Source organism: Mycteria americana, chromosome 1, assembly GCF_035582795.1.
Source record: "Mycteria americana isolate JAX WOST 10 ecotype Jacksonville Zoo and Gardens chromosome 1, USCA_MyAme_1.0, whole genome shotgun sequence".
In the NCBI taxonomy this organism is placed as follows: Eukaryota; Metazoa; Chordata; class Aves; order Ciconiiformes; family Ciconiidae; genus Mycteria; species Mycteria americana.
Genome location: NC_134365.1, coordinates 219679014 through 219705793, shown reverse-complemented (window position 1 = coordinate 219705793; position 26780 = coordinate 219679014). Strand labels below are relative to the sequence as shown.

The window sequence follows — 26780 nt, the reverse complement described above, 5'->3', positions numbered from 1 at the left end:
AAAAAACCCCTGTAATTGTGCTGGGGTATTTGTGTGAGCTTATCAAGCTTTCCACTAGTACCTTTGAACCAACTGGCCAATTTCATACAAATATGGGGAAGGAAGACAGGTCCTGCAGAGCTACAAGAGACAGAGACCCTTACGTTCCCCTCACTATAGGAAATAGATGGATGTGGGGCTCACCCTTTATCAGACATCAGAGAATCCACACAGGGCAGCTCCCCTTGGAGACACAAATCAAGATTAAATGAAGCTTTTTTGGCTCTGCCAATCCCAAAACAACTTCAATTCTTCCCTTCAACAGAGCAAGGTGATGCCATGCCTTGTGCTTGCATTTCTCCGAGAGACAGAAAAAAGGTCGCATCACACATTTCCTCTGCACTCTTTCCCATGATATATTTTTTTAAAATCTCAGCTCCATCACTGGGTTTCCAGGTTGACACTTCCACTGTGTTGGGACATTTGGAACAAATTTGCCTTTCAATATTACCGCATTCAGGCAACATAAAGTGGTAGCTTAGAGGTGCTGCAGGACACACAAGACTCTTTCCAGTATTCCCATCATTTACAAAGACCCATGTAACGGCGGATCTGAGCCTGCCTTTTGAACCAAAGCTTTAAAGCAGTTTGTTTTGGCCTCCTTTAGAGCTGCAGGCCAAGTGAACTACAGCCATTTGTTCTGAAACCATAAATCTCACAAGCTATAAAGTGGTTTCCTAATCCTTTTATTTCACAGGGCACACATTTTCTCAGCGAGCCGTGCCCCTTCTTAGCTGTGATTTGGAGAAAACTGCACGAGGAAACCATTCCAGCCTTCGGAGCTGGATTTCTCCAGCTGTTGCATTTTTCTTATTTTCTGGGCTGTCTGCTTGCACAAATTAGGTGCTCCAACCTGTCACAACCACCCTGTAGAAGGAAAATAAAAGGAGCAGCAGCAGCACCACAATAAAGTTGAACTTGGAGCCAAATAAAACCTGTTGTGGAAATTCACTTGACTAATCTTTCTCCTTAAAAAAAAAAAAAAAAATACTGAGAAATGAAGGGTTTTGTGCAAGAAAAAATGGACACACACCTGAGCAAACAGATTTTGAGGTCTGTGGGCCATCCTTCCACTGGGCAGGATCAAAGTAACTCTGCTGGAGTGCATTATGGAAAAAGCCACACATAAATTGGGATCCTGGCAGTTTAGGAGATAAAACAAAAACAGGGGAGGGCTCTGCTGAAGTTCCCTGTGACCATTCCTACTGCAACAAAATCCTGCACTTAAACATCTAACTGCTGTTGAGAAGGTAATGGGGAAAAAAAACTAGAAGGAATAGCGCAAACCGCATACGACATTCACTCCTTTGGTCCTTCCATGTCCTCCTGCTGTGGTGCGTCCTCTCCTACACCAGCAGCACAGCGTTGGGTCCGCTCTCCCACGCTGAGATGGTGCAGGCAGGTGATGGCATCCTGCCTGGCTGAGGGAAACCACTTCCAGAAGACATGTCCTTCAGTGGCAGCTTAGCGGCAGTCACTGCCAGGCCAGCATGTTCAGCCAGTCTGCCGTATCCATCACATGATGTCGTATGTTCATGAGGTGGCTGGATATGCAGCTGGAGACAGGGGTTTCACTCATTTGGAGACCTGGAGGACCTCCTACCACGGACAGAGAGTCAAGGAGGATGGGAGACGTCTTCACGGCAGTGCAAGGGAGCTGGTACCCTCTTGGTAAACCTCTCCTACTTTGCCACCACCATGCTGGGCACGGGTGGAGGACATGGGAATGGATGTGTAAGTCATGCCCCATCTCTGCTTGCACAGGGAGAGGGAGCCAAGCTCTGCGAGTTATTGGCAGCTCTCTATGGAGCAGCCGAAGTCACACCAGCAGTCCCCATCTCTGTTTTGACGTCTTACCGTGATCCTGTGTGATGAGACTTTGCAAAGAACAAAGGGAATCACCGGTAATTTTTCATCCACAATGGCATACGGGCACAGTTTATTCCTGAAAGAAAATAAAACGAAGAAAGAGCTAGAGCTGTCAAACACATCACTGCTCTCTTTGGCCTCCAAGCACCACACCTGTGCAGTGCCTGGCGTACTTCAGAGGTTGCTGCAAAATAGGTGTCCTTTTCAAACACTTGTAGGAACAACTGTTCTTGAGCATTAAAATCTTCGTTACAAAGCGAGGGCTTCATTTGAATTCCCTACGTGGCAATGTGAGTTTGCATGCTCAGGAACAGTTAGCCAAACGCTTGAGACGAGTCGTGTATGAAGAAGTGGCAATGAAATACTATCACACAATGAACATACGAACATCATTCTTGCGTATTAGACACAAGTATAGTGAAGTGCTGAGAGCACAGAAAAAGCCACAATTTCCCGCTTAGTTCTGCTGAGCTCGTACTGAATCATAAATGTCGGAAAACTTTCCAGAACAACTTTTCAAGATTTAACTGCAGTACCTGGAAAGTCTGTTCTGAAACACACTGATCTGAAGGACTCCAGGAGATTTGCACGTACACAATCATTTTGCATTTACCTCGGATCTCACCTGTGTGGAAATCAAAGTTTATTTGCCCTCATTGCATTCCTAGTGAGAAATTGTTACTGCCATCTTTTTTCCTAGTATATGGGTTTGCTGCTTCTTTGCGCTTTTTTAATACAGGAAGGAAACATAAGAATGTCAGGTCTAAGGAGACTGTTCTGTAATACAACACATATTTTTATTCCATGTGGAAAAGGAATGCCAGGTTGTTCAAATACCAAAACTGTTCTTCCTCTCACCCTGCTACAGTAACACTTGTTACTTCTCTATAAAAGTAAGCAAAAAACCCCAACCCTAGACAAAAGATTTGCTTTTGCTACTGCTCAGCTGTGCACTCGCTCTAATGCCTTTATCTATTATGAAAATGAGGTGGATTGGGGTGATGCAGATATATGATTTTATATAGTATTCATCCAAGTTTTTCAACTGAAACTTTCTGTAAACTGGGAAAATGATCTGTGAATTGCTCTGTTTTCCTGCATGGTTCATTCAGGATTAATGAAACTGTTTTTAAGATGAAATATTTTATTTTGATGATATCTAACCACACAAGTTTGTCTTAATTTGTCTTCAACTTAATCTTGAGAGGATTAAAAATTTATAAAATTATGTTTCATGACAGATTATGACTGTTTATTTAAAAGATATCTTTTTTATTATTCAGGATTATTGTTGAATCAAAAATACCAATTATTTTATAGCTCTGTTCCCAAATTCCTTCCCAGCCCAGGAGAAGTGATTACTCTGTAAAGGCTATGTTCTGTAAAGGATATATTCAAAAATCCCTAAAAAAAATTTCCAAAACTGCATACTCATAACTCTTTATGCCTTTAGCACATTGAAAGTATCTACTGTGCAGCAGCTCTGGGACAAGCAAGGAATGCAAGACACATTTTTATCTGACCTAGCACAAGTCTTACCTGTAATAAGATATTACCAAATTGTCTGTAAATGAAAATCCTAGTGGAGCTCTGCTCAGCTCAGGGAAAGTATCACAATACTTCAGGAAATACTGATTTGCTGGAAATGAAGAAATTACTATATTAATTTTTTGTAATTAGATAAACACAGGAGGTAGGCTTCTGAGTCAGCTGTGGATATTTAATATTCTGAATGGATGTTACCAACCTATGCTCCTTCCCTACACCCACGCTCCTGTCTCCAACCTGTTCCCACCTTCTCTTCTGCAGAGATGCTCAGCCTCGGGGTGCGAGTTTCTGCGTGAAGAGGAACATGAGAAGTGGAACCGTGCATAAACTGCTGTCACTGCAAGAGGAGACGGTGCTGTTATGGGAGAAGAAGATGCCTAAAAACCAAAAGCACATGGAATGAGCTTCTAAGAGTCTTCCTCTGCTGGTGATCCTTCCTTGTCCACTGCTGACAAAGCGTGAATCCAAATGGATACTGATATTAGGAGAGGCTGTCTTCTTACCTTTTATGAATACCGTGAACTGTACGTTCACTTATCCCAAACTAACTTGCCCCTGCTACCCCTTCTCTTTAAGTATTGCTTGTCTTGTTTCTGCTGTCTCTCATTATGTCATATCTAAGTCTCCTGGGCTAGAGACATTGTTTTATAGCACTAGGCAGGGCTTTGGGAGACCTTGATATAGTGTCCTGATTCACTGCAAACTTTTCATGTGACCAGATGGAGGCCATAATCACTTCAGATATCTGATAACTGGGCCTTATATCCCAGAGATTTTATGAAAATAAATAGATCAACGACACAGAGAATACTCCAGAAATGGGGGTCATATGAATATCCGTGATTATATCTACATGGTCATACAAAAGAAAGTGAGTCCACCTGTGTCCCTAGCCATCTGGAGCCATCTCCTTATCTGCAGGAGGGTGCACTGGTCCTGCTTTCAACTGCGGGTTCCTGGTTCCCAGTCTGCTTGGAGCATGGGCAAAGCACAGGGTGAAGTCTGCCTGCAAAGACTAGAGCCCTGACATCAGAGCAGACCATGATCAGCAAGATTTACCATTCATGCAGAGCAGGAGGGAGTGGGACATGATGATACAAATCAATATTTTAAAAGCTGAGAGTCAGTGCAGAGAAGACAAAGAAGTGCAAACAGCAAAGTGTGTGGATCCCTATGACCTGATCCAACAGCAGAGTATGGATCCATACAGTCCGGTATCTAACCCAAATCCTCATCGCTAGAACACCTTCCGCTAAGCATGCTCAGCAATTGACCGCTTATGTGACCATCACATCTCATAACTTTCTTGATCTGTGATGAAAGAAACAGTAGAAATGTTGCAACTTCTTAGCCATCTGTGATGGCTTGCTATGTATTTAACTTAATCAACAACAAGCTGATCAACCCAAGAAAGGGTAAGCAGAATAAGCAGCTGTTCCAAGTGCATCCTAACTGTACACGTTGCTACAGTCAGTGGGTAAAGCATCCCTTGGGGGTTATGCTATTTAGGATTGTAGATTACCAACTAATACACAATACTGTAGTAAGGGTTGTTCCTGCACTCACACCTGAGCATTCACTTAGGGGACACTCCAGTGTAAAGCCCAGAAACTTTTTTCATCAGTTTGAGCTGTTTTAAGGTCACCTTTTTGCTGAAGACTGTAAGGGTAGTTCCCTTGGCTGGGCTCCCTGCATAGCCAAGGTTACAGAAGGAAAGCACAAATCTTTATTTAATATTTGAAGAATACTGGTATTTGAAGAAAACTGAAGAGGAACCTGCTGCTTTTCTACAGTTGGGATCCATAAAAGCAGCATTTTAGGATGGGGGAGAAACAGGAGTGAGGAAACGAGTGGCTTTGTTTGTTTAAACAGTAAAAGTAACCCGATACATCTTGCAAATATGTCCTGGTCAGAATAGAAAGGAGTCTCATAAAGATCAGGAGCAATGACTAACATGTGAACTCGAATTGAGAAGAGAATGCAACTTTGCAGACAAAAAAAGTGAAGGACTGTTGGGCTGAATTTGGGAAGGGGAAAGTAAATGGAGTAAAGTAGAAAAAAAATATAGCACGTATAATATTTAATAGCAGAAATGGAATACAGTGGATTTTTTCTGTTCTCCAAACCACAATTAAAATGAGGGGATGTATCAAAAAAGGCAAATTTTAGAATTGTTTAGAAAGATTTCATTGTCACAGGATCTACTGAAAGCCACCTGGGGAATGCAATGTAATACCAAGGTAGCTGAACAATACAGCCCCAGTGCTCTACTCGGATACTGAATTTTGTTCCTAGACTGAGATTTTAAAAATCTGTGCATTTTAGTGCCTTTAACTGTGTATGCCCAGCTTGACACTGCTTTAAAGCTCCTTTCCACAGAGAGGAGTAATGCTAAACACTTTCTAAAAATCACAGCCTTTCAATGCATCTTCAATTGAGAAATATAAAATACAGGCATCCAAGAACACTGACCTTTGAAAAGCATGACCTTAGAGCACAGCAAGCTAGGCACAAAACTATAGGCCATACTGGGGCAGAAAAATAGCACCCAGCTCTGGAAAAAGACCTGTTCTCCTTGAAGCTCTTTCCATATCAGTGCTGGGAGACCTGAAGGACCATGTAACAGCAAGGTGTGCAGTACCTTAAACATACCTTGGAGAAGCAAATAGTGCAGAAAATGGCTGCATCAGCATTTTCAGCAATTTTTTTCCCCTTGAAGAGTTTCCCAGGAGCAATGGTGCACTCTCAGATGGGCAACTACATCCAGGCTCTAGCTGTACTGTCCTGCCTGAAAGGTGCAAAGAGTCAGGATTAGAGTTGCGAATCTGTTCCATTATCCCCGTTGTTAGAATGAGAATGTGAAATAGTCTGGAAAATACAGAAATACCTGATGTCAAATTGTATCCATTACAAGTACTTTCCCAATCCAGCTTTTATAATAACGCAGAAGGGTGCCTTAACATATGCCAAAACCCATACCGAAGCCACAGGTTTCTCAATAAACACACCTTCTGCAACGATGATACACTTACAGGATTAAAGTTTATAAGAACTGCTAAATGGAGAGAGGTCTGCTCACCTGCCAAGCAGTAATTCCTTCAAGCTTTCTGCCATCTCTGCAGACGCTGAACAGGGTACCCTGCCTTATGCACGGCGTTGATTTGGAAGATGTAGTTTTGTACGGTGAAGTTGAAAAGTCTTAAAAGTCAATGCTCTGTTGCATACTTCCACTTAATCTTTTCAGAGCGGAGTGGAACCTGTCTGATAATTAGCGTGTGTTTAGGCTCATGTATTTTGTTCATATAACAGTTGCATGCTTGGGTAGATGGTGCAGGAGGAGCTGTATCCTGTGTGAACAAAGTCTCCCAGGAATAAGCCATGTGCCTTTCACTGTGGTGTGCTGCTGCTTAATCAAAGCATTGCTCAGCAAAGTTGACATCTGCAAGACAAACAAGTAACTTCATCTGGCTTTGCATACTTTATATACATATATATACACAGAAAAAATGAACCAACAAGTGACCTAGAAGCGCTTATTCATTAGGCAAAGAGAAGTTCTCCAGGGTGCAAAGACTCTTTTTCTCAGTGAGGTTCCTGGCACTCGTAGCTTTCCGTTACTTTTTTATTATTAAAAAAGGAATTAAAACCATATTTTTCTCATTTCAGTAAGTACCTTTATGATGTCCAAACAACTCCAACAATGATATCATCAGTCTCTTTCCTCCAGGGAGGAATTTGGGCCAGAGCGTGATATTCCTGCTCATTCCTGGAGCACGGAGCCTCACACCAAGGCGAAGGCAGCAGCCTCACTCCTTGGGGGGGAAATGCATGTCGCAGCGCCGTTCACTTTATACTGTACCTCCTACACATCCCTCCCTCTTCTTGACAGCTGTTCAACACTATAAATTAAGAGTTAAGGCCTGAATCCTACGAAGCCCGATCTCTGCAGGCAGATACCCAAGGCTGTTCTTCAGCGGGACGTGCTCACCAGTAAGGATCTGCCCATATGGATCCTATTTCTCCATGAATGCTCTTTTCAGGGTATGCACAACATGTGGCATAATTGGGCTGCAGTCCTTGAAGTGGCCTCTGATTTAATAAAACAGATGATTCAGCTTCAACTTGTTAAGTCCTCCAGTTTAGGAAGGAGGTCAAGTGTGCCTTTAGTTGGCTGCCTGCACGATGGTGGACCCACAGGGATGGACGCGGGTCCAACCTCCCCAGCACTCGCAGCCGCCTGCCTCCTCCACGCTTTCTGCGAGGGACCCATTCTGTCAGCAGCACAAAGCCCTCCAGGCTGTGTCTGCTCAGCCTGCCATCACTGCAGCCTGGCAGACGGGGATGGAGAAGAAGACCAGGGCCCCATCTGAGCTTAGCTCTGGGCTTATATAGTATGCAGGCTTGGAGCATCACACTACCAACATTGACCAGCTCTCTCATATCTCCACACCCCTCTCTCCTGCTTCCTTCATGACCCAAACCCATGACCCCTCCTTCCCAATAGCTCATAAACACCTTTCCTTCACCAAGTTAACAAGTGCTAACTATACAGAAGTGCCCTGCTGCTTCCCTAGGAAGCAGCCATGAAGCTTGAAGGTCTCCTGCTCTGGGAGTAAGACAGGACAAAAAAGCAAGGTGCTGCTGCTAAGTTCTTCCCCTCAAACACCAGCATCTACCATCAACAGGACACAAAGTCTCTTGGTTGACAGAATCTACCTGCTAGAAAACCCCACTGAGGCTTGTGGGCAATGCCAGAGGTGGTGTCTTGCTGAGTAGACCTTCTAGAGGTTCTTCCAGAAGCAAGGAAAGACAGTCGTTTCCCCAGATCCTCAGACATTCGCTGGCTGAAGAGGTGACAGAAGCTGCATTTTCAGGCTCTAGCAGTTGTGTGTGTAGTCCCAGCTCTGACTGTAGACCGTCACAGATGATCAGAGACACAGCAGCCACCTCTCAGTGACAGATGCCATGAGACACCTGAACTATTGGCAGATGTGCTGAACTGCCTCCATCCCTGCCTTTCACGGGGATCTCAATTTTTAAATGTAAATCAGCATTGCTCAGTATCTTTTAGTAAAGGCAGAGCTGTAACAGGCCCCTCTCCTCTAGCTGCTGCAGGTGTAGCCTATGCTCTAGTCTGGATTCCATATGGTATGCTGGGAGGCTTACAGCACAGCTTCTTGGCAAGAAGGATCCTATGTTGGCCCACAAATGTTCTGTTATAGCATCGCTGTTGGTGGAACAAGTGGTCATGAATGCGTAAGGGTTTGTGGGAGGTCTGTAGATAGCACGGGTGGCTTTGGGGGATGGTAAAAGCCATCCTTTAGTCTGTATGCCAAGTTCTACAACTAGGAAACTGATTTATTCCTCGAGTTTTGATGTCAATTAATACGCGTGCAGGGTCATTGGGAACCCTTAGGCAAAACACGCAGTAACCACTGCAATGCAAGAGCATCATCTACCGTAAGATCACACGGGCAGTCACACAGACAGTTTAGCTGACATATTTAACTTGGGACACTACAAACCAGAGGAATAGGGGACGACGTGGGCATCTGTTCCATCACTGCTGCACTGCTTCCCTTCAATCTCACTGAACAAACTTTACTAGTACCTGCCTTGCCTTCACAGAATCACAGAATCGTATAGGTTGGAAAAGACCTTTAAGATCATCGAGTCCAACCATAAACCTAACACTACCAAGCCCACCACTACACCATGTCCCTAAGCACCTCATCCAAACGTCCTTTAAATACCTCCAGGGATGGCAACTCCACCACTTCCCTGGGCAGCCTCTTCCAATGCTTGATAACCCTTTCAGTGAAGAAAAATTTCCTAATATCCAGTCTAAACCTCCCCTGGCTCAACTTGAGGCCATTTCCTCTTGTCCTATCACTTGTTACCTGGGAGAAGAGACCGACCCCACCTCTCTACACCCTCCTTTCAGGCAGCTGTAGAGAGCGATGAGGTCTCCCCTCAGCCTCCTTTTCTCCAGGCTGAACAACCCGAGGTCCCTCAGCCACTCCCCATCAGCCTTGTGCTCCAGACCCTTCACCAGCTCCGTTGCCCTTCTCTGGACACGCTCCAGCACCTCAAGGTCTCTCTTGTAGTGAGGGGCCCAAAACTGAACACAGGATTTGAGGTGCGGTCTCACCAGTGCCGAGTACAGGGGCACAATCACTTCCCTAGTCCTGCTGGCCACGCTATTTTTGATACAAAGGAGACTTCCAGGAATAACTTCCAGACTTCCAGGAAGACTTCCGCCTTCAAGGAGACTTCCAGGAATAACTACCTTGCCAGCTAAAACAGAAGGCAAACAGGCATGGTTTTAAGAAAAAAGCAAGCTTGCTACATGAAAATAAATTAATAGAAACATTGGACAACTATGGCAATAATAAAATGAACAATTACTGCATTATGGAACATGCACATTGAATTCTATTTGATTAACAGCGTTATTTTGCAAAGTAAAGAAACCTTATAATGAACATGCACGTATTTTCAAATTGCTATAGATCTGTCTACAATTTCCAACTCCTTTTTTTTTTTGCTGATGCTTCACTACTTATACATAGGCAAAACGTTAGGGAGACTGCTGGTTTTTGTAAGAACTGTTTTCCTTAGGGAAAGTAGAGAGCATTAGAGGTCTGGAAATTATTGAATGTTAAGCCTGCTTTGGGATAACACCTATTGTTATTCGAGGTTAGCAACTGTTTCTTGAAACAGATCCAGTAAAGAGATTTATTTTCATCTTCTTAAAGTAATTGGGATGTTTCTGGCAACTCTGAGATTTGCAGTGTTTCACAGAAACAGAGCACGGGGGGGGGGAACAGGATAGCTGCACCCAGAATATTTAAGTGGTTCTGGTCCTCTGCTTCTTTACAGCAGAACCTCAGCAGCCAAACAGCTACAGGATTTCTGCAGCCAGTGACAGAAATAACACTACAGGAGACAGAAAGCTACATGCCACTTTTCAAAGAAGTAATAGTGATTTTTAACAGGAACTCTGTGCATGGGAAAATGTGCATGTGTATATTCTTAAGACAAGCATCACTTTCACAAAACACAATCAGCTGAGCAGCCAAGGAAAATCCACTTTCACTAAAATACATTAATTTCTCAGCAGTGATACTTAAAATAATTTAAACAGACATATTGCTCCATTACATACAATGTGCCAAAAAGCCAGGCCAAAGCAAGGTAAATACCTCAGATACACCTTGGAAATATATACTGCCCTGAATTGGCAGGATATTTAAGATGACAATTTCCTGTCTGAAGACTCTGTTAAAAAAAATTGAATCAAAATTTATCTTCAGTGATTATTTGTCCCATTTTCAGACACTTTTCTGTCAGTCTCTGACCTGCTCTAGCAATAGTGTTCTCTTTAAACTTATATTACTGGATTCCACTTCAGTCGCATCCTTTCTCTGCGCCCCCAGAAATAAGATGGGAGCCACTATAGTTTCAGTAAATGGTTTTCCTCCACACAAATATCTTAAGTTAAAGAGGTACGTACCATTGCAATCTGCTACTCCTCTGCTCCTCCACATCCTGCCAAACCATCGCTATTCAGATTACCTGCTACAGGTTCCTAAGTGATGCACTGATGTGCCTAAAAATAATGAGGCACTCCTCACCAACAGGACAATTCAAATAGGCTAAATAAGGAGCTTCTGATTAATTACAGACAATCTAAGCATCTCTGTGAAAGGCTGTGCAACAATCAAGCACACCAAGCAATCAAGGCTCTTGGAGCCAGCTAATTAGCAATGCTAGTCACAACTGTATGTCTCAGCTGAGCTCCAGAAGACACTTCAGTAGCTGAAGGAGTGTTTTACTGCATTTTCCTTCCTCAATTTGTCTCAGTACATCGGTCCAAAAGATCTCATTCACACAGTCAGAAAGTAGTCTTCAGCTCTTTTGGCCAATTATATGGTGCTGGGTATCAATTTTCCTTCTCCAATTATGCCCGTAAGCCTGGGCTCATCCAACCTGACTTTATTGATATGGGGCTCACAATCTCAGAGGTCCGACCACCTCGCATTGCCGTGTTTAGCAGGGGAACTCACAAGACATTCCCAGGATGGGAAAGATTGTTTATTTATTTATTTTATTACAATTGTAATTGAGATCTTCTTTTAAAAAAAGACAATTTTCCATATGACTTCTAATTAAAAAATGCCTTTTTTTTTTTTTTTAATAGCATTAACACAGATTTGGGCTATTTTCCTATATTCAGAGGAACAGAGCAAGCTATTAGCTAGAACACTTTTTACTGATCAAGGGAACAACTGCATTAACATGAAAGCGTGCCAGAAAGCATATACAAATAGCAGTGGAAAGAAAAGATAATACTTTTTGAGAGTAATTTTTACTACTCCAATGTAAATAAAAGCTCCTGAAAGCATTTCTTAAGATGTACACAGCCACTTCAGTATCTAAGCTTACTTAGTAAAGGTGGGGTTTTTTCAAATTTATTCTTATTGTTTGACTGCATTAAAACATTAAGAACTATATTTGTCATAGTCTGTACAATCATTCAATTTTCTGTTGCTGGGGCTCTTTCCCACTACAACTGGAAAGTACATAAAAGGACAACTGTAAATAAGTTGCAAAATTGGCATGCGTCAGGATAGCTGCAAAACTTAACTTTTCAACCGTTTCAAATTTAACCTATTTCCACCCACTTCAGTTAGACAGAACTTGGCAATTAAAAGCACTGTATATTTAGTGCTATCTCAAAATACTTTAAAAAACCTTCAGCAGAACATACAGATCAGAAGTGCTATTACACAGTCACCTGTGTCTTGAGACAATGCCACTCACTAGAACTGCAAAAACAAAGGAGAAAAAAATTGCCAAAACTAAAAGGTACCTTACAAAAGAACACACATTCTCAAAGAGGCACAGCTTTACTAAGAAATTCAATACTATGTAAAAAGCAATTCACATTTTATTTTAAATTGCAATAAACTGTACAAAAATGTTTCATTCTTGCCAAAAATAACAGCAATATTTTCAATCTTACTTCTAGACAAACAACAAACTCTTATTTTAATCTTTCCTGGGTGAGTTTACAAATAAACAGACAATAAGATGCATGGGTTTGTGTCAGAGTCAGGATAGAACAAACAAGTTTAAATGTTTGTGGAATAAATTTTAAGTTTTTAGTGTCTTTTAGGAATTTCAATACTCCTGCCATGCCTGTTAAAAGCCTAAAGAAAAAAAAAAATTTGTGTCTTACACAAAGGAATGTAAACAGTCATCAAGAGATTAAAGAGGTTGACTCTTCCAATGAAACCGTAAACGTACCTCTATACCACTAACATTCACTTTACACCGAGAACAGTCCACAGCACGGGGATCGTGCAATAGCTGCATCCACTCTCCAAAATGCCAATTAAATATACATCAAAGATTTTTTTTTTTAAAGGTTTCAAAAAGAATAAAATCCTAAGTAACAGAACTAAAATGGATTATACTCTTTTTAACATTTTGAGGGGGTTTTTTCTTATCCTAATTCACGAGCAAATATGTAACAGCCCCATCAGATCTACAATCACAATGTACTTTTTCCAAGATGCAATAAAGTAAACGAGCACCTAGATAAGTCAATCAGATGCAAAAAGCACCTCTGCCAAGAGCACGGGCTTATTTTCAGGCTTGGTTTTGTTCGCATAACACATTTAATGCAGACTAACAAAACATAATTTGGGTCACTGACCACAGCTTCTTCAGTCCGAGACCTAAAATGGAAATACAACTGCAGTGATTTTACAGATTTCACAGGTTTTTTTCTTAGCGTTGAAACTTAATTAAGAAAAAGCTGTTTCAACGGATTGGTTAGAGCTTAAAAAATTAAGCATCTTCTGTTACTTCAGAGTTGTTTGAGGGAACAAAGTCTTCTTGAAATTCCACTTTATCTGGATAGAGTTTAATGTAGGTGTCCACCATTAAATCTAAGTCATGTTTTATATCAAAGTTTATGTTCAGCAAAGCTAGGTTGCTTGACCTTTGCTCTGTCAAGGTGTTTTTCAGGTATGCCTTTAAGCGCTTTCGTCCTATTTCATATTTTTCATTCTCCACCTTCATCACTGGAAGTATGCACAAGACTTTAAGCAGTGCATAAACATTAGGGAAAAACTTTATGTCAGGCAAGTGAAGTGCTTCATAAATAGTAGCTGGAAGTTCAATATCTTTTCCTCTGTGCTTCCACTTGATTCTCCAACAATGAAGCTCAGCAGAAAGTGTGTCTGGATTAGGCAAGTCATTTTTGTACATGTCAGCGTGATGCTCCTCAGACGTATTGAATTTGAGCTGCCCCATGACTGAGGGCACCAACGATAAACACTTAAGAGCTTTTAAATGTTGTTCTGAGAATATATCTTTTAATTCTTGAATAATATGCTCCACTGTGGGGACACTAAGGATTTCCTTGTAGTAATTTTCTGATGTTACCTCAGAGTCCAAGTTACCTTGTTGTGCCCTGCGAAATTTTCCTGGGAGTTTAATTTGTACATCCAGTTTTGTAGCCAAATTTGTTGCTTCCTCAAACCAAAATTCATGGTAAACTTCAATATTCTCCATCACTTCATTCAGAGAATGCAACACTGCTGTTAAGCTGCTAGCTGCAAAGAACACATCTGACGTCTGTCCTTGGAGATTTTTCCCAAATGCTCTTGTAAAAGACAAAACGTTTTTCAGAATTACAATAGTGACAATGAAGTCAAAATCTGTTAATGCACTTGAAAGTACAAACGCTCGACCAGCAATAAAGTTGTTCCACCTGACGGATGAGTCGCTGCTTACCGCATCCAAGCACAGTACCAGTGCTTGCATGAGGTCCACTAAAACCTCAAAAGTATCATGCCTGCCTGTCCACTGAGAACGGCAGATCTCCTTCAGCTCGTTACCCTTCTCCTCATTGTTCTGAAAAAGAACAGAAATTGTGTTGTCCAGTTCTACTAGTAATTGCGGAGACTGATTAAAAAGACAGCAAACTTCTTCAATTGTTCCTAATGCAATGGAAACACCAACAACAGGAACAGATTTTGCCAGCCAAACATTTAAGGCACAAGAGGAACACAGCGTATACACAGCTTGTGGATACTTTTCCAAGAGTCTTGTAGCCACAACTTTCATTTTAGAAGCAAACCCACTGGAAACGATGTAGGCTTGACCTCGACAGTACTCCATGTTTAGACCCCACTTTTCAGTAATAGTCGTGTGGAACTTTACAGCTAAAATTTCGGGATCAGCCTCGTAAGGTAAAAACCCTATGAATTCTTCCCTTAGATTATGAGAATCATCAACAAATCTCACCAACACCGGCAAATGTTCCTCTCCCGCTATGTCTACTACTTCATCAGTGACAATAGAAAAGAAGTGCGAGTCTCTTACTTCCCTCAGTGTCTCTTCTCTAACACAGCTTTCACAGATCTCAAGCATTTGTTTCTGCTGAGTTTTCGAACAATACTCAAGATTGACTGCAGTCATCTCAAATCGTTTCCTTAGAACTTCATCTCCAGCATTTATTCTATATTCCAGTAGAGCCTGAAAGTTATCTGAAGTAAAAATGCCTTCTGGAAGCTCATCAACACTATGTCCATCCAAAGGAATATTTTGTTTACCCATTAGGATCAAAATTTCAAACAAAGACTTAAGGTAATCCTTGTTTTCTCTTTCTTCCAGTGTTAAGGGGACAACTTTTTCCTCTTGTTCTTCCCCTCCTTCCTCTGAGACAGTATTTTGTTCATTGTTTTCATTCAATTCTTGCGTTGCCTGTTCCCGTTCAAAAGCTTCATCAACTACAAAATGTAAAATACTGTAAGTGTCAAAGTAACAAATAAAACATAACATTTGCTTTCCCCTCCTATCCCCATTACGTTTAAGTTACTGGAGTCCAGAGAAGAATGCTTCCAATTTAAAAGTGAATGAGTATTTCGGTAAGAGTTTAGACTGGCTGTTTGAATCAAGCAGGAACTCAGTTATCCTCCTGATATATATAAACTTACAGTTTATATATGTCCTGCATTACCTTGTCAGCCTTAGTAAACAAAATGAACTCAATTATTTTGCCCACTTACTCTTTTGTTGCTTCAGTGTTCTTATTTCATCTTCACTCTTTAAAAAAAAAAAAAACAAACTTATATTGATGATAATGTCTAGCACATAACCTTAAAATGTTAAAACACATCAAGATCAGATACAAATATTGTAGATGAGACCATTTTAAGAGAGTTAATATTTACCCAAAAGTGCTAGAAGGTCCAAGAGAAGGAGGTTTCTTCAGGTAGTTTATTGCTGCCACGACACGTATCTACTAACTACAGGAGAATAGTTTGCTACTACTGCTAAGATTCCCATACTTGTATTAGGAGTTTGTTCAATGTGTATTTTACAATTATAAGTAAATAGATTCCATTAAAGAATTCTGTTTCAATATGAACACGCACTGCCAGTAGACAGAACCATCTTTAACTCTTATTTTCAGTCAATAAACAGACTCAAACTCATGAAGAAATATGTAGAAATTGTCTGTAACTTTCCAACATATAAGCAGAGTTTAGGAGTTGAATTCCTCTTAATCGTTAGTATACTTGTAACCACAGAGACCTAGAGACACTTTTTCTATAAATGACACAAGAGATACCAACACAATTCCACAAAAAACTGCTTGACCTTGCATTTATACATGGATCATCTTTTCAGAATGATAAGCTAAAACAAGCATGTCTGAACTGGTGCAGACTTCAAAAGTTAAATGGGTGAACTGAAGATCACTATCAATACGTAGCAAGAATTTCAGGGTACTACGCATAAGTTATATCCAGTTAGTGCTGTAATAACAAGAAAAAGGAAGCTATGCACTTTCTTTGGAAGACAGAATCAGCTCCGGATCAACACATTTAATTTTATGGATTATTTCATTAAACCCTCCTTAGTAGGTAAATTTTTTATCAACATATTATTTGGGCATTTAACTTATATCCAACAAAAAGATACTAGAATAGGCAGTACAGAAAATGCAAACACTCAAGTGCTAAATATTATTTGACACTTTTATACAAAAGTCTCACATGAACTTACTTGCCTTTATTGTTTTAATATTTTAAAAAAAAAATCTTATATGAAAAACTTACCAGCTCTTTTATCCTTTTCCTATGTCTGCTGTGGGGATTGTTCAAGTGACTTGTAAGATCAAATATAGTTGGCACAGCATTATCCCGTAAAACTGTTCTGTAAGGGCTCTGGAAGAAGACCGACATAAAGATTAGGGATATCTTTGGGAAGTCCTCACTGTGTGTGCACAAAAAGCCCCCAGAATTTTAGATGCCATGCCTCCCCTCCTTTTCTTTTTTCTTACTTTTTTAAAAAAGTATTTTCACTTTCTGATGTTTTAAAACAAAGAGAAAGCTATGCTATGCAATTCACATTTTGGGGTATCAAGCGAACATTGACAATGAGAAGAGAGATATTTAAAAAAAAACCCACTACCCCAACCCAAACCACAAATGCTTTTTCTTCACTGTTATCTTCACATCAAAGATCCCAGATGCAATAATTAATACCGTAATATTATGATTTTCTTTTTCTGGATAAAAAGACATCTATGCATCAGAAAGGAAACCTTTTGTTACTGTTGAGCCTTGGTTTTTATCACTTATTTCACAATTCTAGAAACAATCACATAACCATTTTCACAACAAAAATGTTCAACCGCTTCTTTATGTAGACTTATGAATTCCACAAAAAACTAGCTTGAAAGATTGTATCGAAGGAAAATGTATCTCTCAAATAAGCAGGAGGAAGAACAGACTTCTAGATGGTCATGCAAACGTTTCTAGCAGTGAAAGAAAAATATTTTAAGTAAAATTTTATATTTGGACATATTGTAAACTTAGGTCATCTAAACTGGCTAATTTCCAGTAAGTACAGAATTTTAACTGATTATGTTTATAACTGCCATTAGACTGAAATACATTTTAAACAAACTGAGTTTCATCAAGCTTCCTTTCAGATTCAGAATTACTTCCAACATTCATTTGTTGGTTTGTTTCTGGGCTGCTGGCTAATCACAGACCCTGTCATGTGTAATACCACCAGGAGCTCAAAGTCTGACCTGAGTATGTTAATTATCCATCATAACTAAAGGACCAATTTTGCCTATGTATCAATGTAAAATTCAGCCTGGAAATTAAAACTTGATACAAAGCCCCAAATTCACCATTTCCTACTGTTATGTAAGCTGTTAAAATCAACATTATCAATGTTAACAAGAAGAATTGAAAGCTATTATTTCATTAACAGGAAACAGTGCCATGATTTTAACTGGATAAAATATAACAGGAACCAAAAGCTTGTCAGATGCAAAGAATATTTAAATCTTTTGGCCACAACAGAGCGTAATTTAACTGAATCACATCATGTACGCACTTCAGTAACAGCACATTAATGATTTTAAACAAATTAGAGGTATGTAAACTTACATACTTACTCCCAATAAATTTATATAATGTTGTAACATCTAGTGACAATAAACAAAATGAGCATTGCTTTGCATGAGGAAAGAACTGCGGTGAAGACCAGGGCTCCACAAACATATTAAACCAGCAGGAGCAGCTCTGCTTTTCGCTTCCCCAACTGCTCATTTCCACCTCATCCTTTGTGCCAACATCTGCAAGTCTGTGCTGTGCCCTGGACCATGACAATGATCTCAATTAAGACCAAGAGATTAATTTTCCCAGACACCAGTTACCCTGGAGATCAAAGATTAAAATGCAGCATTCTGATGAAAAACGTTAGTCACATTTTGCAAGATGCAATAAACAAATGCTTGGGTTTACTTACACTTCTACATATCATAGAAGTCTCAAAATGTTTAGCACACAATCTGTAATGCTTGTTGAGTTGATCTGGAGTTTTATCTTCTAAATCTGCCCTTCGACAGTTCTCTACCCATCTTTGACATCTGCACGTAAGCAAAAGAATTAGCTAGTTTTAAGAGAAATCAAAATCCCCTACAATTTCAAACAGTACTCAAAATCGGAGTGCAGTGAGCCCTGCCCTTCATGCAAGGCTAAGGAAAGTTCTGTACACCTTCCGTTGTAATGTACCATCGAATCTTTTTGAAAATTTGTTTTTCTCCTTTTGCTCACCACTTAACACCGCCCCAGTAAATTCAGGAATCTTTTCCCTTAATTTATACATTCTTGCCTTTGTCTCACACGCACAACAGATTGTAACACAGGTGCTTATGAAAATTGACCATTTAATTCTGAAGAATTTAATCTTAAAAAGAAAAGTTAAAAAAGAAAGAGATGTGCCTGTAGACTAAAGTCATAAAGCTTTTGAAGGCAGCTATTAAAATAGTTGTCTTCTCCGCCTCCCTCCAAAATACAGCAGTTTTCTTATTTATTGCGGTCATTGGGGAGTTTAGAACAGATTTTTGAAAAGGGAAATAATAAAAAAAGCAATCATTCTACAGACAGTGCTCACACGCCTGAAGTGATTTTTTGTTAGATGCATATTTTCACAACATTTACTTCTGCTTTGGATTAGTTCTCCGAGATACAACACAAAGGTAAAGAAACATCTCCCCTACTAATAGGGCTCCTTTTAGATATGCAAGATACTATTTTCTCCGATTAGTAAAACACTTGCAGTAATTGATGCAAATGCATTAGTCAGCTTGTTTATCCCCCAACGGGGTCTATGCAATCACTTTCTTGCTATGGATTTTTGAGCAACATGCATAGACTGATTCTGCACAGCTACTCCAGTAAAACTCATCTGCTATTTTATTTGTGCAGTAAATATATGTGTATATAAAAATTAGCAAGACTCCAGCAGCTATTGATATCTCTGTATTTAAAAGTTTTAAAAAAAAAAGGTCATTTCCTTTCTGCAAAAATAATCCTGCGAAGCAGTATTATTTTAATGCACTTGCTTACACCTCATGGCATCACAGAGCCACCAATTTACAACAGCACGTAAGTAAACAGAGAGTGGAAAACATACAATGCAGATGACTAAAAACCCTCACATTAACACAACTGATGATGTGTTCATTATTCTAACTGTACGGAGTGGTTACACAAGGTCCCATTCTTCATAGGGTAAATCCTTCCCCAGACAAACTCAAGAACACCAGAGACAACTACATTATAAAGAATTACAGTAATATCACAATAATTCTACACCAAAAAGGAGAAAGAACTTTCACTACAGTCTCACTGACTTATTTTACTTTACAGTCCATCACTTTGCTACATACTTTTCAATGTGGACTCTTATTTTAAAGTGTTGTGTTGGATTTTTTTGAATTGGTACATGTTGGCAATGTCCATAAAGTTCCAGGCACCTACACAGAGAAGTTACATGAAGAGTCTACTATTTCAGTAGGGCAAAGTGGGGGAGATCTCCCCACAACCCAATCATTGCTGAAATTCATGAAAGTAGAGAAAATTACTTGGTCCACTTAAAACCAAAAGGCTTTAAATCTTTTTTATTCCTAAATTAAAAAGATGGGTCCCGACCCAAGAAACAGCTAGAAGTTACAAGAAAGCAATTTTATTATTATTTTTGACTGCAAACACAGAATTATTGCTCACAGGAGCAAGGAGGGAGAACAATAATTAGTGATTATTCAACAATTTAGGGATGAAGGCTGTCTTGCCAGATGTTTTGGCGGCAGCTCTAATGAGGAAATCCACAGCTCTGAGTGGATTCACCATCACCTCTACTTTTACTGAGTGCAATAAAGGGTGACTGAAGATGAAAGGGGGGAATCTTCGATTCTGATCTCTGCTGGCTGAACCATTTGTGCATCTTAATTTTTCATTCATGCAAAATATCAAAATAACAGTGACAGCAAGTGCTGTAAAACAGGAATAATTTCTAATATTGCTCTCGTAGATCTAGACATAGTATTCTTAATAATGACTTAAAATAACAGTAAGAAAAAAATATCGTTTCTTGCTCAGTTTTTTGGCACCACAGATCCTCTTGCCTGGACAGTGCAATCATGCCAACACGAGAACAGGAGAGGGTTCTTCATTTAACCAAATGGTATAAACACGGTCTTTTTACACGGGAGATCTTTAGCATATGGATTATATTGAAACTGGCTCTCATACTTTCTGAGTGGGTGCTGATTGCTAAATAACTCATGAAAGGTGATCGCATCGGGCTGTCACAAAGGCTGATGAGCATCCTACAGTTACTGCGGAGGGTTTCAGTCCAGAGGGGTATCCAAAGGAAGAGCCTGACCCTCGTGGTCTTACCTGCCTCTCTCAGTGACTCAGAGAAGCCGAGGAAGACTGCCAGGGAGCAAAGTCAGAGCTCCTCACATTAGGGTAACTCCTCTGAATCACCTCCTGGCAACCACACGGGGACAAATCGGTGGCAGCATCTAGAACTGGCAGTGGTGCATCTAGAACTGGCACACAGTTGTCAAAGACAGACAAAAATCAGCCTGAATCCTTTCACCTCCAATGTTGCTGCCAACCAGAGAACAAGTTAAGTAGATACTAGTAATAGCTAGGGACCAGACCAGAGGAATGCGTGATGGCAAAAGATACCACGAACTCTTCAGAGGGGACTTACTTGGGAAATGAGTCTCACAAAGATTAAATTAACCACCCAGTATTCCTCCCCCTTCCCAACTTCTTTGGCAGTTACATAAAAGTGGATGCGGCCGCTGCCTTTTGTGCTGAAGTCAACACCGTCTGGGCACACAATCCAAAAGAAGCCCTTAGCACGCAGAGCCCCAGTTTGCGGATCCTGATCAGACACAGGCGCCAAGCTCCTCACCCCATCGGAGCAGCGGATCAGTAACCGGAGCTCTAGGCATCTAGGAAACTCCACTGGCAAAGGCTGGAGCGCTGATGTTTTCTCAGGTATCTACAGGACTAGAGGGAGATGGTGCAGGTTATGTGACTGGACTCAAACATGCAAACTCCACCTGAGTCTGAATTCAGCCCTTCAGTCTTGCTACAAGTTTGGCTCCAAAAGGAACTCCCTCTGAGGAATGAGGAACGGAAGAACAAAGAAAAAGGAGGTCAGACCCCTGAAATCACCCAACATAGCTCTACATGGTATTATCCAAGCAGCAATTAAAAATGTTTTAGAATAAAATTACATATAAAATTTTCTCCAGTTTTTTAGCATTCAACTAACGCACACTGTATACTGTTGCACAAGTGCTTTAGTTGCAAAATATTTGGCACAAATTAAAAGCCATTTCAATGCAATATATTACACCACTGCTTAGGTATCACACATGAGCTTTTAAGAAGGCTTTCTTCAGTCACAAACCTTACATTTTCAGAGATCTGCTGACATCTCATGGAAGCTCAAATGGCATTTTATTTAGATGTGGATAGAGTGTAACACATTTACGTTACCTCAATATTGGCCAACTGCAGCAGAATAGCATCTCTTTGCTTAAGAAGTATTTTGTTCTAAATACTCACACCTCACCTTAACTCAAACCACCATGACAAACAGAGTCAGAAGCACAGATGAGGGTTAAACAGACAGATCTTACTGTGGAGATCACTGCCTAGACTGTGTAAGACTATAAAATACGCATCCTTATTAGGGTAAAGAGGCTATTTACTTTAATGTCTGATATGAAAAGACTACATACCGTCCATTAAACGCAGCTGGTTCTTTTTCAAAGTCTAATCTGTGCATCCCTTCTCGTTTTCTCAGGTAGTGACAATAAATGAAGCTGGTCTTAACTAACAGGTTAGCTCTCACAGACTTGCTAACGCTTGAAAGATCAGACTTGGAATGTCTAACTGGAACTGCTTAGCACTGAATTGGGAAAACATAAAGGCAATTATTCAGTTATTGTGGAAAAACTGAAAGCAGTAAGGTAGTAGAGACAATTTACCTGGGACTATGTACTTCTCACCAATTATTTTTTTTTTTCAAATTAAGATTTATTTTTAAAGATGTATTCTAACGCTGTTATACTCAACTTTCTCACTGTAAGCTGCCAAGTGCAAACAACACATTTTTGGCATAAAGTACTCTGCTTGCCAGACCAGTTTGACCTATAACGGTAAAGAGGTTTCTATGACAGCAAGCAGTACAAGCAACACATTGTCATTTACAGCTGCAGATGACTGCTGTAGTTCAAACCCGAGAATAAACCACTAACATCCTCCAGTCTACAAAGCCAGAAGTTTGCATGGATTTATCAATCTTTAAATGCTGTTGTTAAAACAGAATATATGATCAACTTTGGACATTTTAACATAGGTTTGAATGAGAAAGGTGTAGAATATTGGGGGGAAAAAACTTGTAGAGAACTTAAAGAGACTGTAATCTTTGTCACTGCATGTTTTTAAGAGCATGACAAAGACGCTAGAAACAGTTTAGGTATAGCTTATCCTTCCTTTGGACAGTGGAAAGGTCTAGATGATCCTTCAGGGTCAATTTTAACTCTATTTGCTACTATTCTGTTACAAGAACATTAATTGTATTAGCCTGAACTACTTCAAAGGGATTACGAAGCAGTCATGCACTCAGAAAGCATACTTACTCACACACTGTAGAAATGTAAGCCAGTACATGCTTCCTAAAGCCATGCTTGCAATCCACTTTAATGTTGGCAAAAGAAATATCCATACAACGATACTGTTCAACTCACTGACACACATTGTTTTTTTCAAAAGCTTTTTATTTCTAAACTTCCACAAATGGTGGTTAAAAGTAGTAGTAGTCTAATTCCAAAATACAGTTTAAAAAAAAATCTTTAAAACTAGTGCATTGTTTAATTAATTGCACATTTTTTTATATTCCTCTGTATTGCTACCATGGAAAACATTCATTCAAAATGTCTTTCAATAGAAAAATATAAACTGAAGGGGGTATTTTCTTCATACAATAAACTGTCACGTATTGACTAATTTTGCACAACTTGACATGACTCAGACTTTACAGCATGGACTCCTTACAAATTAAGACTGAGGTTCAGACAGCACCAAATCTCTTCAGTTCCACACAAACTGCAGTCATTCCTTTGACTGCTTAAGAACCTGCGGCTCTCACAGGCCAGAGGGTGTAAAGAGACAACACTAGGAGTGAATCACACAAATGAAAGGGTAAGAGCAGGCAACCAACCATTTCGATTTCAGTTTTCATTAAAAGCATAAACATACATAATAAAAATCGTAGTAGAAAACCTTGCAGTGTACGGGCATCAGAAAGACATCAGGTTATCCTAGCTTTAACGCAAGGCATTGCATTCACCCAGGGGAGCGTGACGACATATCTGAAAACATGGCTTTAAGCAGCAGCTACTACCTATACAAGCTTTTTCGATCTTCTTTGAAATCACTTACAGGGGACTGTTTTCTTAGAAAAAATTGTAGCCACAAGCCATTGTGTACGTAGCCACAATTCCCATGGGTATTGAAATTTTCCAAAAATCAGGTCAAGCAGCTTCAATGAAGGAAGCAAGAAAATATTATGTATAAATCGTCAAAAATTTCAGCCTTAATTACCTACTGTTAGGAGAGAGATAATTGGTATTGCTCTAGCACCTATGCACCTTCCAAAATCGTGAGGAGCAAGTTAAATCAAACTATTTTAAGAGCATTATCTAGATTTAAAGATGAGCTTCTACATGGGGGTTGCTACATTTAAGTGCATGATTTATTTTTCATGGTATTTTCCATGGCCTCTCACTCACACACTTCTTGCTCTACCAGTGCACCATCCCCGCTTTTCACCCATCGGGAACTTGAATATCCCATCACTTCTACTGTTGCTCATGCTGCTTCCCCACCAACCACCCTTGCAATCGTGTGACAGCTGCCTGTCACACCGGTGTCCTGTTTGTCTCGCAAACACCTCGTCCAGCACCACATCACCTCAGTACACACAGTACGACTGACAGACTTCCACCACCTGAACCAGCGCTGGCCCTGCGCGGGCTTCCCACGATGCAGGGGCTCCCCTGCCTTAACCCATTGCTCCTGCACCCCTCCAGCTGCCTCACACCTCTAACAGCCATACATCCCATAGCTGTCCCACACCCCTAACAGATGTGCACCCCTTCACACCCTCCCACACCCCTCACAGCCAGGCAGTCCCTCACAGCCAGGCACTCCTTCACACCCCTCACAGCCAGGCAGGCCCTCACACCCTCAGCATCCCCCCCCAACCAGGCAGCCCCCCCACTCCCCTCACAGCCAGGCACCCTCCCACTCCCTCCAACACCCCTCACAGCCAGGCAGCCCCTCACACCCCCAGCATCCCCCCCCCCACAACCAGGCAGCCCCTCACTCCCCTCAGGGCCAGGCAGCCCCTCACCCACCACCCCCCGGAGCAGCACCGCCGTCTGTCACCATCACTCCCACAACGAGCCCCCCCGCCCCAACGGAGACGCGCCCTCCCGGGGGGGGGGAGACGGTGGCCGCGCCGGCGCATGCGCAACCGCTCACCCGCCTCCCCGCCGCAGGCCGGAGGGTCCCGCGGAGCCCCGCCCCCCCGGCGCCACAGCGCGCGGCCTCCGCCAGGAGAGCCGGTAGCTCCAGGCGGCCGCCGGCCCTCACACCCCCTCCCCGCCCGGCCTGCCGCCCACCCTCCCCGTCCCGTACCGCGGCGGCCCCCCCGCCTAGGTGAGGAGGCGCGGAGAGGGGTTTGCGGGGGAAGGGGGAGGGAGGGAGGCGCCTCCCCGCCGCGGTGTCTCCTCAGGCGGAGCGGAGGGCTGCGGGCCGGCGGGGCCTGAGGGGAGAGGCGAGCGCGCCCCCCCCGCCCCCCAACCCACCCCTCTGCAGCGCGGGCCGCCTTCCTGAGGCGGCGCCGGCAGTGCCCGGCTGGGGTCTCACCTGACCGGGTCCCGGGGGAAGCGGAAGAAGGCCAGGTCGGACTGGGTGCTCTTGCGGGTGCAGTTGGGAGCCGCACAGAAGTTCGGCATGATCCCCCGGCTTGGCGCCGCTGCCCCTTTAAATCCGCGGGCCGGAGGGAGGAGGGGGGGGGGGTGTGTATGTGGGGTGGAGGAGGAGGAGGAGGAGGATGGGGGGGAGGGAGGGAGGAGGGGGGGGAAGCGGCTCTACACTGCTGTGAGCGGCCGGGAGGATTCACCGCCAGCCTCCGCCGGGACAAGAGCCGCCTCTTTCCCACAATGCACCGCGCCCGGCCGCCCGCGGGAGAGTGCCCATGCGCCACGCCGCGCCGGCGGGGCCCGGATGAGCGGTGCGCATGCGTCCCCGGCGGCGGCGGTGGCGGCGGGGGGGGAAATCGCCTCGCTGAGCGCGCGCGGGTCGGCGGCGGCGGCGCCGCGCATGCGTAGAGACGCGGTGCTGGGCAGGGCCGGCCTGTCTTCCGCTGGGTCGCTGCAGGGTGGAGATCAACGTATATGTATGTGCTACATTGAGAATGTTTACCTTAAAAACGAATTTAGCATGTAGAATGAGGTCATAACTTTTTTTATCTTATCTATTTTCTTCTGTTTTGCTTTTTAGGAACATGTTACTCCACAGCCCGGATGGATGTTGAGAGAAACCATGAGTGTTTTAAGCAATAAAGTAATCAAACAGGGATTATACCTAGCGTGAAGACTTTGCCAGGTTTGTCATAGGTAAAAATGAAACAAAGCTTAGAAAAAAGAAACGAGAAGAGGAAAACTGGATAGTTGGGAGAAGAAAAAGGCTCACTCACCAAATGTGGCCTGCTGGTAGTTTGAGGGAGTAACTGTAGCAGCTCTGAAAGTTATAACTGCTGATAGCAAGTGATAATTGTTTCAGGTGTGATAGTGCTATGGTGTAAGAATTCAGCTTTGATACATCTTTTATATATCTTTAAACTCACATAAAAAGCATCCTGACGTGGAGATATGTTGGGCTTTAGGAAGCATAATCTAAACATATGAAATAGCCAACGTATGTGTCTTTTCAAAAAAGTGCATAAAGAAAGAAACAAAAAAAAAATTACTCATTTGATTCCATTTGGCTGGCTTCAAAATTTGGAAGCTTGTTTGTTTAGTATGAGCAGGACAAAAGCTGTATTTTCTATGAGGACGCCTTGTCATCGAGTGCCCTTCAAACTAGGGAGACTCAAAGCATATTTCATTGGACTAATTTCAGCAACATTAATTTATTTGGTCTTAATTATTTGCCAGCTTTCTAACTTGGGCATGCAGCTGAGTTCATTCCTTTTAGGTAGTTCTGAGTAGTCATTTAAGCCAATGCTAAAGATAAGTTTAGCTGCACCTGACTGCTTTCACTTTACTGGGCAATCGCCAGCATTTGTATACAGTGAACTGTATAAGGGTGTTATTCAGATAAGTAATCTTTTTAAAATAC

The 26780-nt window shown here is 41.8% G+C and overlaps 1 protein-coding gene and 1 long non-coding RNA gene across 5 annotated transcripts; both read right to left on the bottom strand.

Moving 5' to 3' along the window:
• Positions 1-386: 386 nt before the first annotated feature.
• On the bottom strand, positions 387-6890 carry LOC142405050 (uncharacterized). The gene is made up of 4 exons (XR_012774041.1): positions 6536-6890; positions 6109-6244; positions 3704-3833; positions 387-1984 (listed from the first exon to the last, which is right to left on the bottom strand). It is a non-coding gene; the product is annotated as an uncharacterized LOC142405050 (long non-coding RNA).
• Positions 6891-12255: 5365 nt separating this feature from the next.
• Positions 12256-25588, bottom strand: THAP12 (THAP domain containing 12). 4 transcript variants are annotated; one of them, XM_075491293.1, is made up of 6 exons: positions 25305-25588; positions 21422-21480; positions 18307-18427; positions 16599-16706; positions 15543-15579; positions 12257-15263 (listed from the first exon to the last, which is right to left on the bottom strand). In XM_075491293.1, exons 3-6 carry the CDS (start codon positions 18319-18321, stop codon positions 13315-13317), a joined length of 2109 nt encoding a protein of 702 aa, XP_075347408.1. In that variant the 5' UTR covers positions 18322-18427; positions 21422-21480; positions 25305-25588; the 3' UTR covers positions 12257-13314. The 4 variants fall into 4 exon arrangements, with proteins under 4 accessions (XP_075347407.1, XP_075347408.1, XP_075347406.1 ...); XM_075491292.1 differs by lacking the exons at positions 21422-21480; positions 25305-25588 and adding an exon at positions 21271-21410 and having other exon boundaries at positions 12256-15263; XM_075491291.1 differs by lacking the exon at positions 21422-21480.
• Between the last annotated feature and the right edge of the window lie 1192 nt (positions 25589-26780).

Bases quoted from the DNA above. Each gene is read 5' to 3' on its own strand.
- THAP12 (XM_075491291.1), bottom strand. From the start codon at position 25,393: ATGCCGAACTTCTGTGCGGCTCCCAACTGCACCCGCAAGAGCACCCAG. The intron at 18,428-25,304 runs GTGAGACCCCAG...GCTTACGTGCAG, and splicing joins TTCCCCCGGGACCCGGTCAG to ATGTCAAAGATGGGTAGAGA. The intron at 15,580-16,598 runs GTAAGTTTTTCA...TTTTTTTTAAAG, and splicing joins GGAAAAGGATAAAAGAGCTG to AGTGAAGATGAAATAAGAAC.